Consider the following 12,751-nt stretch of genomic DNA (forward strand, 5'->3'; position numbering starts at 1 on the left):
TACGACGTTAACAGACCATCTCTTATTTGTCGTTCTCATGACTGCCCAGATAAATTTATTTCGCTTGATGTGCCACTGAAGTGAAACATTATACCAATTTAGACAAATAAGTTATCCCTTCAGAACGCTAGTGTCGTTAATTTTGCTATTATAGGCTAATTATGAGAATAAAAAAATGAACGTAACAGTTTCATTTTGCACCGAAAATTCAGGCCGTGAGCATCACTGGGACGTCAGGAATGTCAGTATTCTTGCGTATTTCGGTCGCATAGGTTCAATGAAACTTCGTGAAACAATGTAAACAATGTTTACCTTGAAAAAATTACGTAGGCTCTTGGAGACCGTCAATATCTAGGACGTCACGGCGAGCTTGTGCGGGAACTTTCAGGCGGCGTCACCACCTGTGTTATCTTTTCTCACTTATCTTATTTCGGTACGAGTGGTGCTCTCGATAGAACAAAACTGCAGTTTACTGATACGAGAAAAATGGTTTTCCTCAAATGAGGATATCGACCAGCCCTCTTTATTCTCCGATGAACTATATGCTCTCTTCCCGTCGCACGCGGTGTGGTCCTTAACTTGTTCTCGAGTTTCTTTGTTGCTAGAGCGATAGCTCTTCCTACCGCTACAAACCCAGAAAACAAACTTGTGTGCGTGTTTGACCTTGAAGCTCAGCAACGTTCAAATTAACCTCATCTCCTGTCACGTGACTCCGTAAATACGATGAGGAAAGTGGACAGCTGCTTGCGGCAGGCTTTCCGCGGCAGTTCCCGCTCGACAAGCTTGCGTTAAACGCCTTGAACCATGGCGTTTTTTTTTTTTTTTTCATTCTCGAGAGCCCCGTATGTTTGAACTGGCAAAATGCAATGGCTGTACGCTTTAAGCTCTACACTGTAAGCAAAAGTTAGCCGAGATTGGGGTTTTTGCGGCTCATTACCTCTGAAAACTCCCTCGCTTCTAAAATTACTACCTCACGTTGGAGTAAAAGTGGCACATGACATAGTTTTACCACCACCTCTGAGGAACGTAGTAAAAGGATGTCATAATCCAATTTTACTACGTAGGGTGTATTCTGTCACGTGATTTTTAACCCCCGTTTTAGAGTTTATTACCATGTGACCTCAAGGTCCTCCCGCTCGCCCCGCTTCGGCGGCTTTTGTCTGACGATGAGTGCCCCTTCGAGTTTTTTTTTTTTTTTTCAAAGCTGGGCATTGTCGCGCCTCAGGCACTTCAGCTGCAGAAGCACAACAAGCGAGAAAAGCAGCCTGTGAACGAAAGGACTTGCTCGAAGAAAAAAGCCTGCTGGAAAGCCGTACTGCAGATATCGGCCTTGGAGACAGGCGAGTTGTTGTTGTTGAGTGGTTCTTCGGAAAAGACGCTTTCTGCCTCCCAGATATGGGGGCACGGCTCAGCGCCTGTGGGACGAGTGTAAGAAGCTTGCGCTGTATGTCTGGTGGCGGTGATGGCAAGCGGCTGCGCACAGCGGGCTGGATCTGGAGTGCTTCTTCTATCATCGAGTGGCCGTGCGCTTACGAGCGCAAGGCTCCGAGCCTGGACGTCGTGGATACCTCGCTTCCGTGCCGAATCGCGAAGAGCTACGAAGAACACTCCCAGCGCCAACAAAATCAGGCTGGTGTGATCGTCCGTGGTTGCTTCCTGGAGAGTGACCGGCTACAACTATAAGAAAAAGGCTTCACTACGTCGTCGGCACCGAGCCGGCCAGCGGCCGGTGTGAGTGCCTCGCCGGAGCAGGTGAAACAAGCGTCGCATAGATTGTGTACAGTCCTGTGTACAACTGTACATAGTCCAAACTGTGTATTTCACTCCATGCGGCCGCCGCTGTGAAACATCTAGCGCGAAGTCGAGCCCCGATCGAGACAGACGGAACCAACGTGCGGCCGACGGTGCACTGCAAGTACGAGCACGGTGAAAACCGGGCCTGCGAGCGGTCTCGTTCGTTGTAAGTGCATCGCTCCCTAAGACTCCTCGAATAGCGGACACCTATTTTTAATTTGTCTCTAAAATAACGACGACGAAAATTGCAGAGGAGATCGCCAGCTGTCGTTTATCGCACAGCCGTGCTCCTCGAAAAGGCCTAGCGAGGCCGTCGTTAGAACCTGGTACAGGCACGGCGCCGCTCTACTTCGCCGGCGTTCCTGGATATGTGCTGCTACTGTGTTTGTGTAGCGCTGCGCAATGAAAAAATTGTTGAGTGGCCGTGGTTTGTGTGTGCTTAGGTATATTTTGCGGGTTTGTGCATCAGCACTGCTAACGGGAGTGCGGCCAACATGGAGTGCCAGCGAATAATTGGATAATCAAAAAGGTGAGATAAGGCGGGTTTATACTAAAAAGGTCGGTGTGTCTCATGGCGACTTGCCACCAAAGTTAAAAGTTTACGCGTGCGCTGTGAATCTTTATTGTTCAAGCAAGCAAAACATAAGTCTCCTACCTGCACTACATGGCGGGTCAAGATGCGGTGCCTATATATACCGGGTGGCCGGAGTACGTTTGTACAGCGGAGCAGTCGGTTGAAGTGGTGTTTTATTCTGCATTGGTTGTGTGTGTGTGCGTGTGTGTGTGTATGTATATGTGTTTGTGTATGTGCTTATCTCTATATATGTCATGGATACTGTGTTTTCTACGTTGATTAAATTCGAATTTCGATGGATCATGGTGCAATCGCGCTCCTTTTTTTTTTTTAACCATCAGAAATAGCCGCGAAAACTGAGTTAGGGGAGTAAATAAATACTACTACATCAGCCACAAGAAACTGTCGACCGAGAAATAACTCTCAGAAATCACCGGGAAAACATTGTAAAGGCAGTAAAAAATTACTCTTACTATACTCGCTGAAAACCTCAGCGGGGGTAAAAAATTACTACCGTTGCTACGTTCAAAAACTCGGTTATCGTGAGAGTAAATTTTTACCGCGACTGGTACGTGTAAAAAAAAACCCAGAAAAGGTTGTGCGCTAGAGGACAAGCAGTTTACTCCCGTTTCTGGTTATTTTTGTTTAGTGTGTAGTGGTACACTTTACGCTCGCTCTAGCGTATGCGTACCAGCGCTTTACATGAGTAAGCTCCCTTTTGTCCTAGACTGATTCGAGCGTATCTCGTAAGACATGCATGCACGTCTTTGTCTTGTGCATATTTATCTTCAACTCTACTTCGAAGCTTTCTCGGTTTAGGATCTTCAATCATTTTTTTTTTCATTCGTCGCCATCACTGCGTCTGCAAAACTGTAGATTGCTAAAATATTCACCCTTAATCTTTATTCCTACTTCTTTGCACTTTCTTCTTTCCAAAGCTCCTCTAACTATGCAGTGAATAACAGTTAAGATATCCTTGTCCGACCACTCCTGCTTTCCTTCAGCAGGATCACAGTATCTGTGGACTCTCTAAATATATGTTGGCTACGGTTTGCATTTGTGTTTCGAGTACGCCGTGTCGGCGCAACGCCTACAGAATTGCTGGTCCGAACCGAATGCCTTTTCGTAATATATGGATGCCATATAGAGGGGCCTCTTGTATCCGGCAGTTTTCTCACTTATTTCATTAATCGCGTGAAGGTGATCCACGGCGCTTTCCTGAAGCCGACTTGTACTCTTGGCAAGTCATGTGTGGCTCTTATCCTGTCCGAAATAATGTTCGTGAACATTTTGTACAATGCTCAAATGAGTCTGATCGGTATGTCGTTCTTCAAGTCCTTCACGTCTCACTCTTAATAAAATATGGGCGTTTTTCCTACTCGCTGGTACAGTTATCTGTAGAGTGTCGTAAGCTTCTTAGATGTAAAATCTCTTTGGTCAAATTGGTTGTTGTGCCGTCTTCTCCGGCCGCTCTCCGCGGGACATGCCTACTTTCTTATCTCAATTATTTTTACGCTTTCACTCAAAATAGAGTGATTTATGTATGTTTGAGCTGTACAGTTTACTGTAAATGTCCTCAACCACTTCCGCTATGTCATAAATATGGTTAATAATATTGTGCTGCTTATCTTTGACTGCATGCATTATGGTCCTTCCCATACAGTGTTTTCTTTTAGCTGCTGCTGCTGCCGTCCTTTTTTTTTTTTTTACTGCTGCATTTATCTTTTGGATATTATAGCTTCGTATGCGTCAATAAGTGTGTACTTCTGCTGATGAATTATGACCGCTCAGCAAAATCTACTGTGTGTCTTGATACAGTTAGTTTTCATCTGTTCTGGTTTCTTTATTAAGTGTCTAGTGGCTTGAGAGAGCTTGTTTGGTGCTTTTGCCTCCAATTTCAAGTGCTGCTTCAGAAATTACTAAGGCAATGCCTGAAATGCCTCATGAAACGTCAACGCGAACGATGCAAAAAGTGGCATGTTCGCAGATCGCTTCATGATGATGTCTTGATTTGCTTGTCAAGTTCTCAGCCTGACCGCCCATCATCGTGCAAACTTCGCATCGACCTACAGACTGGCCTGTCATGCTTATCATCTGTCAATTATTGAACTGAAGGGAGATGTGGCTAGAAGAAGGAAATGGTCAAGAGTAAAAAGAAAGAAGCCGTGTCGATGCCAGGGAAGGCCGCAACCATAGGGTTTCCTAGAATAACACTCCCGAAAGAGATTCTGTTTTTTTATTCATAATTCAGCGAACATTCATTCAGCGAACAACTGGCAGTTCGCCAGTTGATCAGCAATTCAGATGCCACAGCATAGGTATATTTCATTACACTGAATACCGAGAGCTTTTATTCGAGGCAGGCATTGGAGAAGCTAAAGATATTGCAGACGTAGTGCGCGAACAAATTGGCCGCGGTGGCTCTCCTTTCGGTGCATGCAAAGCAGTGTAATTGTGCAGGTCGGCGCAGCCATCCGGGCTCAATCTACGCGGGGTTCGGTTTCTAGTGGAGGTTCTTGCGAGCGACCGTTTAAGTCTTTACAAGAAAGCAGCTAATGAGGCGAGAGGAATTGGGCCGCGATGGCCCACAGCGGCAGCCAAAACTGGGAACCGCGAAAGCAAACCTCCAAGCGCAACCTCAGGAGGGCGCGCCTAATTACGAACCGATGCTTCTTGCGCGCCCACCGAGAAGAGAGACGGTGCAGCCCCTATTGAAAGAGCAATCACCCGGCGAGTGGCCGACCGCTGTTAAATGAATCTGTTTGCTGTGCGCGATCGGGACGCTTTCTTTTAATGTTTCATTATTTTGACTTGGAAAAGTGCTGCACGCTTCCATGACTTTCAACGACGCTGATGAAATGAGGAAAGAAAGACTGTTACCTCACACCACCAGGAAGCCGTCATCTCTCCTCGTTTCTCGTCTGCGTTTCCTCGTTCGCCGTCAATTCGCACGAGGACAGTGGCAGAGTCAAGTGGTGAACTAAAACATATCGCAGGGCCTCGATGATAAGTTGCATTTACTTGGAAACACAAAGGATAGTCGCATAATGGTTGGCTGTTGTCTGCAGGAATCGGACGGCCAAAAGACCAACAACGGCATCCACTACCGGCTGCAGCTGCTCTATGCCAACGGTGAGTCCCGCGGCCAACACCTAATTCCCCTTTTTACGAGCCTGTGGGATTACCGGAATGGGCGCTCCGGCAGTGCGCCTCCAGATGTGGCCACGCTTGGCACCCAGAGTGACGTCACACGCTTTGCTGCAGCCACGCTGATCCAATCAGCGCGGCGACACTCCCATGTGGGGCTTCGGGAAGGATTTTTCTTCTCGCACACGGCATGCAAACAACGAGCAAAGCGGCTGGGTTGCAGAACCACATTTGGTTGCGAAAGTACAGCCTGTGCCGCTGTGTGTAGCCAGCGCTGCATGCAACTGTTGAGCGAACCAGAGTGTCGAGCCAATGGCCCGTGGGTATTCGCCAATGGTTACGAGCGCCAGCAGAATAGTCGGAGCCGACATCACGTGGACGTCGGCAAGTCCATGCTGCGCAGGCTCAATGCCGCTCTTGAAATGGAGTTCCCTCTAGGCCACTACTGCGGTGTTTTCGAAAATCCGGGTACACGCCAGGCGACAATATAGTATCTATCACCACTGTAGTCTACAACGGCCTCGCGTGCGCGGGTACTAATTCAAAAAGACTCGGGGGCTCGCGCGAGATGACGAAAGTGTCATCCACGTGGCATCTTTCGTTTATTAGTGATGCTCCTGCACTTTTTCTTGAAACTCAACAACGGCTATAATAGCAGCTCCTCATATATTGTGCTCGACCTTCTCATAAGCGTACTTATGTTGTTCACGTTATGTAGGGAGCTGTGTAAATTGCCAGACATGATGTGCGTGCAAGTTGTATATCGTGGGTACAGCGCAACATCAGTAGGAAAAAAAAAACGAGACACAGGAAAGAGCGCTCTTTCCTGTGTGTCGTTTTTTTTCCTACTGGTGTCGTGCTGTGCACCCACGATATTCAGCATGAACCAACTCGCCCAAATCAAGCTCTTGTTGGTGCAAGTTGCACGCGATACCAAGACCGACTGTGTGGTCGAACAACTCTCGCGAACAGTTGAGAAATGTCGCCAGTTGTGCAGTTATATTACATCCGTGAGTCGTTCCAGCATTGCTCTGTGTCTCCTGACGTTAAGCCGCGCGGTAACAAATGGGACGAGACCAAGAATTAATAAGCAGCGTTATGCCGAATTAATCGTCTCACCGTGGTGAACTGGCTGACCCGATTGCAGGTACTGTCGCTCAGTAAAATTTGTTTTGTTTCATGCAAGTCTAGCAATAAGCCGCACATTAAGCAATAAAGAAAGAATCACTGCAGAAGATAAAACGGCGATGCCTGCTGCTGAGTAATCCCGTGTGCGCAGGTGTCCGGCAGGAGCAAGACCTTTACGTCCGGCTCATCGATTCTGTCACCAAGCAAGTGAGTGGATGCTTTTGCTGCCGGGCCTCGGCCATGGCCGATCAACTCACCCAACTCGTTTTCGGCTTTACTTTTTTCGATGTTGGGTCGCGAAACGCTCTTGTGCTCGAGTAAAACGAACGCTTCATACATTTTCACATTTATGGGAATAGGCGATGGGAAACCCCTTCGAGTGGATGATTTTCCCGTTCAGATTCGTGGCGCCGTAGCTCGCCTAAAGAATATTATTTTTGCGACATGTTTCCAACGACTACATAGTTCACATAGGCAGACATTATTATTGACTGCTATTATTTTCCTACGCGGAAATGCCACTTTCTGTGCGTCCTTCTGTAAGTGTAATTTCCCGAAACGCAGATTATCGAATTACGCAGGTTTGCTGTTACGTGCAGTAATCTTTAGCATCGTAGAACATCACACGAGGCTCATGGGCCGGATGTAGGGCCGCTTACGCTGCTTTTGCGCTCACTGACCGGGCACACACGACTTATACACTGTACCACATACTTGGTGGTGCACACGCGACGGTCTATAGATATACCACATTGAGGTGGACACGCACCCAGGTTATTTCACTGTAAATGTACTGGAGAACATCCCAAATAATATTACGCTCGTGGAAATGTTCGTTGGCGCAGTGACAACACCGTTTTGTTAATTCATTGTGCGCATTCGTTCCGGCCTTCATGCTTGCCATAGTATCCTGCGCTTTCTAATCCTCTCCACTGCGTGTCTTATATTCTGTTTCGGAGGTTTCGATGTACCTACGTACTTGAGATAAGGCGCTGCTGCACAATCCTTAAAATCGTACAATGTGGGTCATCCAAGTTCGGCCGCACTCCGCTGCGCCTCAAAGCAGAATGCAGCCGAGCTTCGACCTCAAACACTGACGTATGACAGTGAGCGAGAAACATGCCGAAATGACCCTTACAAAGCAAATTATTTAATCTTTAAGACAGCCGTTAAACAACTGTGACAGCTAACGAACCCGTCATTGAACAACGAAGCCCTTCTCGGCGACGGCGCAAGGCACGCCTACCTGGTATCGAGAACTGCTGATATGCATAACATTAATTGGGTCTGTTCGCCCGGGGACAAGGAGGTAGGCTCAGACGCGCGGCCGGCATTGGCGCGGAGTCGCTTAAGCGCACGTTGAACCTCAGCGCAGCCCATATGCATATGCTGCTGAGTCGACGATGTGTGCCCCCTGACGACTGTGACACGAGCAGTTGCCCGCCAGTATAGCGAATATATAGGAGCAACATTACTGTTCCTGGAAAGAGAAAAACAAAAGTGTTGCTTTTGAATCAGTATACCTCGAGGCAACGAAGTGGTCAATCGCACAGGCCTGTTAAGCAGCCGGTGTTACAATGATGAACCCGTTGTATAAAGAGTGCGTCTTTGTTCAAGGATCGCAGGCAGCGCTGCACGACTTGGCCATGAACCTCGGGACTTTCGTTTCACCCCAACGAAATGAATCGGCCTCGCATTCAAGTTTTTCTGTTTTCTTTTTTTTTTTTCGAGACGCAGCTTGCCGGCCAAAAAGTTGTCACGCGGACCCATCGCGAGGAAGGCGCCATCAGCGCAGAAGCTCGCGCCCGCCAACTCAATTTGGGGTCCGTCCGGCCGCCGGAGGGAGGGGAGCCCACCGGTGGCCAATCTATGGGAGGCGGTCTCCCCGGGGACGAAGCTGCTAGGCCTAAGGCGCTCCCGCCCACCACCGGCAACGGTCCTTCTGCACGCTACGCCGGGAGGACACGCAGCAATCGATGCGCAGCAGCGAAGGCGCTCGGCTAAGCACCCGATGCTAGAACAGAGGCTGTGGTGCACCCAGTCGTATATAGGCTCCGTCTTTTCCCTGCGCGTCCAAAAACCAAACCGGAGTGCGTACGCGACCGGAGTACCCCCCCCCTTTTTTTATCTTTTTTTTTTTTGGGGGGGGGGGAAGCTAAAGAAGAGTCTTATTTCGCTACATGTCTCACGCTGCTTCGGAGCAGCCAGCATTTCCAGAGTCGCATACACAGCTGTTATACGCGTCCAAATGTGACACACTGCAACCTGCATGTCTGCAGTCGAATAATTTCGGGGTCTGCCTGTTTTTTGTGTCATTCTCACTTACCTCATGGGGGCGGTACCAAGGTTGCATGTTAGTCTCGAATGTAGCTTTTCATTGGGATGGGTTTAACAATGCAAGTAACACTCAAAGCAAAATGGCAAGCAGAATCGTCAATATCTGTCGGGCCAATTCGTCGGCTACACGACTCATCAATCGCTGATGAATGTAGAGGCCGCGTCGAGCAAGCATATGCAGGTTCACTATCACATTCGAGAAGGCCGCTGTATACGTGAGGTGCGTCTTTTTCACCGAGTGATCACTCGTTGTTAGCCGGTGCATAACTATCAAGGCATGGTAGCGGGCTAGTTGATATTTCAACCAGCCCGCTCCCAATGCAAAACGACCGCCGGAAACAGGCGGCTTCTTATATTGACCACATACTGCAACACGAAAGCGGAAAACGTGCGAGTCATAAATGTGTGCTATACATGAACTGGTCATATATGTTACAGCGAAACAGCGCTGTGAAACATGGGGGGGCCGTTGAGAACAAGTTCACTTGTCGAAACGTTGGCTCCAGCGACATTCCCTCTTCAAGGATTTCTTCAAATGTGTTGTCAAGAATGCAACAAATGCTATACCGCGATCAACTGATAACAACACACTTTTCGAAAGAAACTGTACCCAAAACAACGTCTGATTTCGTGTACAGACACCCCGAACTCGGGAACAAATGCTGGGTATTTTTGTAGTGAGTATAGCACATTGGGTCCTTCCCATAGTGACTGGCAGCTCAGCAGAGTGAATACAGCAAAAGGCGACAAGGTTCTCCGGTGGCGTAGGAAGACAATAGCGTGTCTACAAATATGCAAATTGCGCCTGGTCAGAGCACGGCGGGAGTCGAATGTGGCGCAAATTCGAGCCAATAGAGAATGGGACGAGCCGAGAGGTCATCGACTGCACAAGAGGGCTGTGCAGATGGGGGCCTAAGTTGAAAAACTTGTACCCGGGTCATGGAGAGCGCCGCCGCTTTCCTCACGCCAACATGGTGCGCCGAAAGCCTCCGCCGTGCCTTCACGAGAACAGCGGCTCATTTTATTTGCCGCCGTGTAACAATAAGCACCCTCGCTCGCCTGACTGCAGCGGGGAAGCATTGGCTCAAAGCGAAGCATAAGTTGAAAGAAAGCTTTCCGAGTGTCACGCGAACGTTACGCCTTTCGCAGGGAAACACAAATCTTTCTACATTGCGTTGTCAAGTGTTTGCCAATGCGTCGCGCACGAATTTATTCGAGTGTGCCATCTACCGATTCGCTCTATTCCGTATAGGCACGCATGCAGTAGTGAGCACCGAGCTTCCTAATGCCGTTTTGCGCAGCCGAGCTTTGAGGAAAGAGACAAGGAACATCCGTGCAGCAAAAGAAAAGAAATGCTAAGCAATGGAGACTCCAGCCCACGGCATTTTGAACAAATGACGACAATGTTTTACCAAATGTCCTTAAAAACAGGGACGCGTTGATGCTCGTTAGTTCTTGGTCAATTTTCGGGCTACTCTAGTTACGCCTTTTGGGCGCCATGAATTATTGCAAGTGGGTCGTTGCGACGACGGGTCATTATACCTATAGGGTGCAATTGTGTCACTACTGCATGCAAAACGCGACCGATTTGTGATTTATTATTGGGTCAAACGAGGTCTTCCATTCTCCAAGGTTCCCTTCGGTTTATAATGGACCGTGAAACATTCAGCGCATGTTTAGGTTGTGTGCAAACATTCGAAATCAAAAGGCGATACCGGATAAGAGCGTTTCTTGCGAGTTAAGGGGAATACAGTTTTATTTGACTAGAAACCAGGATAATTGTGGCAGAGGAGCTGACATAGGTCGGCAGACTCACTCAGATGTAGCCGCGACTCAGTCCGGGGCAGTAATATTGTGGTGAATTTGAGTCCTAGTGAGTCCGGTTGAGGAAAATTTTCGCGAGTCTGAGTCCGAGTGAGGGGCAACATATATTTCATGAGTGAGTCTGAGTGAGCTCCACGCATTTTTGCCGACAGGAGCACGAGCTGTCGTCTACTCAAGAAGATGTCGCTTCATTGCGCTGCCTATGATCCCGCCTCGTTTCGGGGTCCATGTGAGTCTACAATTAAGTTTTGGGGACGTGCGGTGACTTTGCTGACGAGCAGATATCATCGATGACATAAGGGCTGCGCATATGTAATGTTAAACGTGTAAAAAGAAAGAGTTTGGAAGGCACACGGCCTGTGCCCATTTCTGAGGTGTACATGTGTAGACTCCTGGTTTAAAGTGACACGCCAAGTTTCGAGCAAGTTTTTCTTTCCATGGGTCTATACTAGCTGGAACGAGCTGAACGGAATTCTTAATGACGCTGGAAACAACAAGTTGGGGGAGAATATGCAGCGTCTGCGGTCTCCATTGTGTGTGGCGGAGGCCTCGTTACCCGAGCGGTCATCAGATATGCGGCCACGCGCCGGGGAGAGCCCCGGGGTGGGGGCCGACCGAAAAAAAGACAATCCTCGAGTGCATCAAGCGAATGAGATAAGCCCGGAGGTGGGATCCTCGACAGATGGAAAGGGAGTCCCATCTGCTCGACTCGAGTGGCCCCGTGTTTGTGCCCCCGCGTGTTCTGCGGCGCTTATCGTGGCGCGTTTGCGTAACAGATGGGTGCGCCACGCCGCAGGCCATCGTGTACGAGGGACAGGACAAGAACCCCGAGATGTGCCGGGTGCTGCTGACGCACGAGGTGATGTGCAGGTGAGTACGCCACCGCGTGCCAGAACGCGCGCACGCATCTCTCGTTTCTCGTGCAGTCGCTGCTGCGACAAGAAGAGCTGCGGAAACCGCAACGAGACGCCCTCGGACCCGGTCATCATCGACAGGTGAGTGTCCGAAGGATCCTACCATCTGTCGCCAGAGGAGCAATCACAAAGGCCATATGGCTCCCGGCACGTGTGTTTGCGCTCATTAAAGCGCCCGGGGGACCGCGTCCTCCCCATTACACCGTTCGTTAGCGGGATTGCGGGGAATAACGACGTCCCCCCGCTCCGGCTTTTGTGGCCCGGCCACCTTGCCTCCATATGTCACCCCGCTCCCCGACGCCAGTCGCGTGCCGCCGCCAGATTGGCCGCCGGGGCTTCGAACCCGCGCGCGCGACTCTTTTTGCTTTTCGCGCGCTCTTTGGCTGCTGCTGCTGAAAGCAAGCTAGCTTGCGGCGGGCACCTGCGAACACTTGCTGTGACCCCCCCCCCCCTTTTTTTTTCTTTTGGTTGCTCTCAAGTTGGAGACGTTACGGTTACTGAGATCATGTGGCAACTTTGTGATACTGTGGAAATGATTTTGTAACCACGCATTTAGACCGCATTTTTATATCGTTCCACGTTTTATACACGCGGTTGACACATTCCCGACGTCTATAACTGTGTGTGGGCCCCGTGAAAATGAAGTAAAAGCGGAAGTAACCAATTTCGATCCTATATACAAAGCAGCCTGTTTAGGTCGGAAGGTGTAAATAAAAGAAGTATGGAAAGAAAGGCAAGGGGGAATCTGTTAGCCGTCATTGTAATGCGAGAAGCGTAATGCGAACATTTGACTAAGAAAAGTCGCAGTTTCGCCGCAAAGGCGAAGCAATGAATGCGATAGCAGCAAATAAGGATGCAGCACGAAGTGCAGGTTCAGGAGCAATATCAACAGTAGTAAGCATGCGCTTGCTATGTTAGCGGGCTAGATGAAGCTTCGATGCTAACGACAAGCCGCTTTTAGAGTGGTGGTGTTGATGACAAGCGGCAGATCATTTTAGGCGGTAAGCATAAGATGGCTCGGATGTAACAAAGC

General features: G+C 49.1%; 1 protein-coding gene and 1 long non-coding RNA gene across 3 annotated transcripts in view; one reads left to right on the forward strand and one right to left on the reverse strand.

The window, feature by feature from the left end:
* LOC125756906 (uncharacterized) overlaps positions 1 to 12,751 on the reverse strand; it is a 458,042-nt gene that overhangs the window by 400,233 nt on the left and 45,058 nt on the right. The gene's annotated exons all lie outside the window — the stretch shown is intronic.
* The window catches only part of LOC119379405 (transcription factor collier), a 119,979-nt gene that overhangs the window by 24,329 nt on the left and 82,899 nt on the right, over positions 1 to 12,751 (forward strand). For both annotated transcript variants that reach the window (XM_037648722.2, XM_037648723.2), the window contains exons 4-7: positions 5,437 to 5,500; positions 6,795 to 6,850; positions 11,601 to 11,674; positions 11,731 to 11,799. In XM_037648722.2, the coding sequence (XP_037504650.1) occupies positions 5,437 to 5,500; positions 6,795 to 6,850; positions 11,601 to 11,674; positions 11,731 to 11,799 (263 nt within the window). The remainder of the gene's footprint in view (positions 1 to 5,436; positions 5,501 to 6,794; positions 6,851 to 11,600; positions 11,675 to 11,730; positions 11,800 to 12,751) is intronic.

Source organism: Rhipicephalus sanguineus, chromosome 1 (assembly GCF_013339695.2).
Source record: "Rhipicephalus sanguineus isolate Rsan-2018 chromosome 1, BIME_Rsan_1.4, whole genome shotgun sequence".
Classification (NCBI taxonomy): domain Eukaryota; kingdom Metazoa; phylum Arthropoda; class Arachnida; order Ixodida; family Ixodidae; genus Rhipicephalus; species Rhipicephalus sanguineus.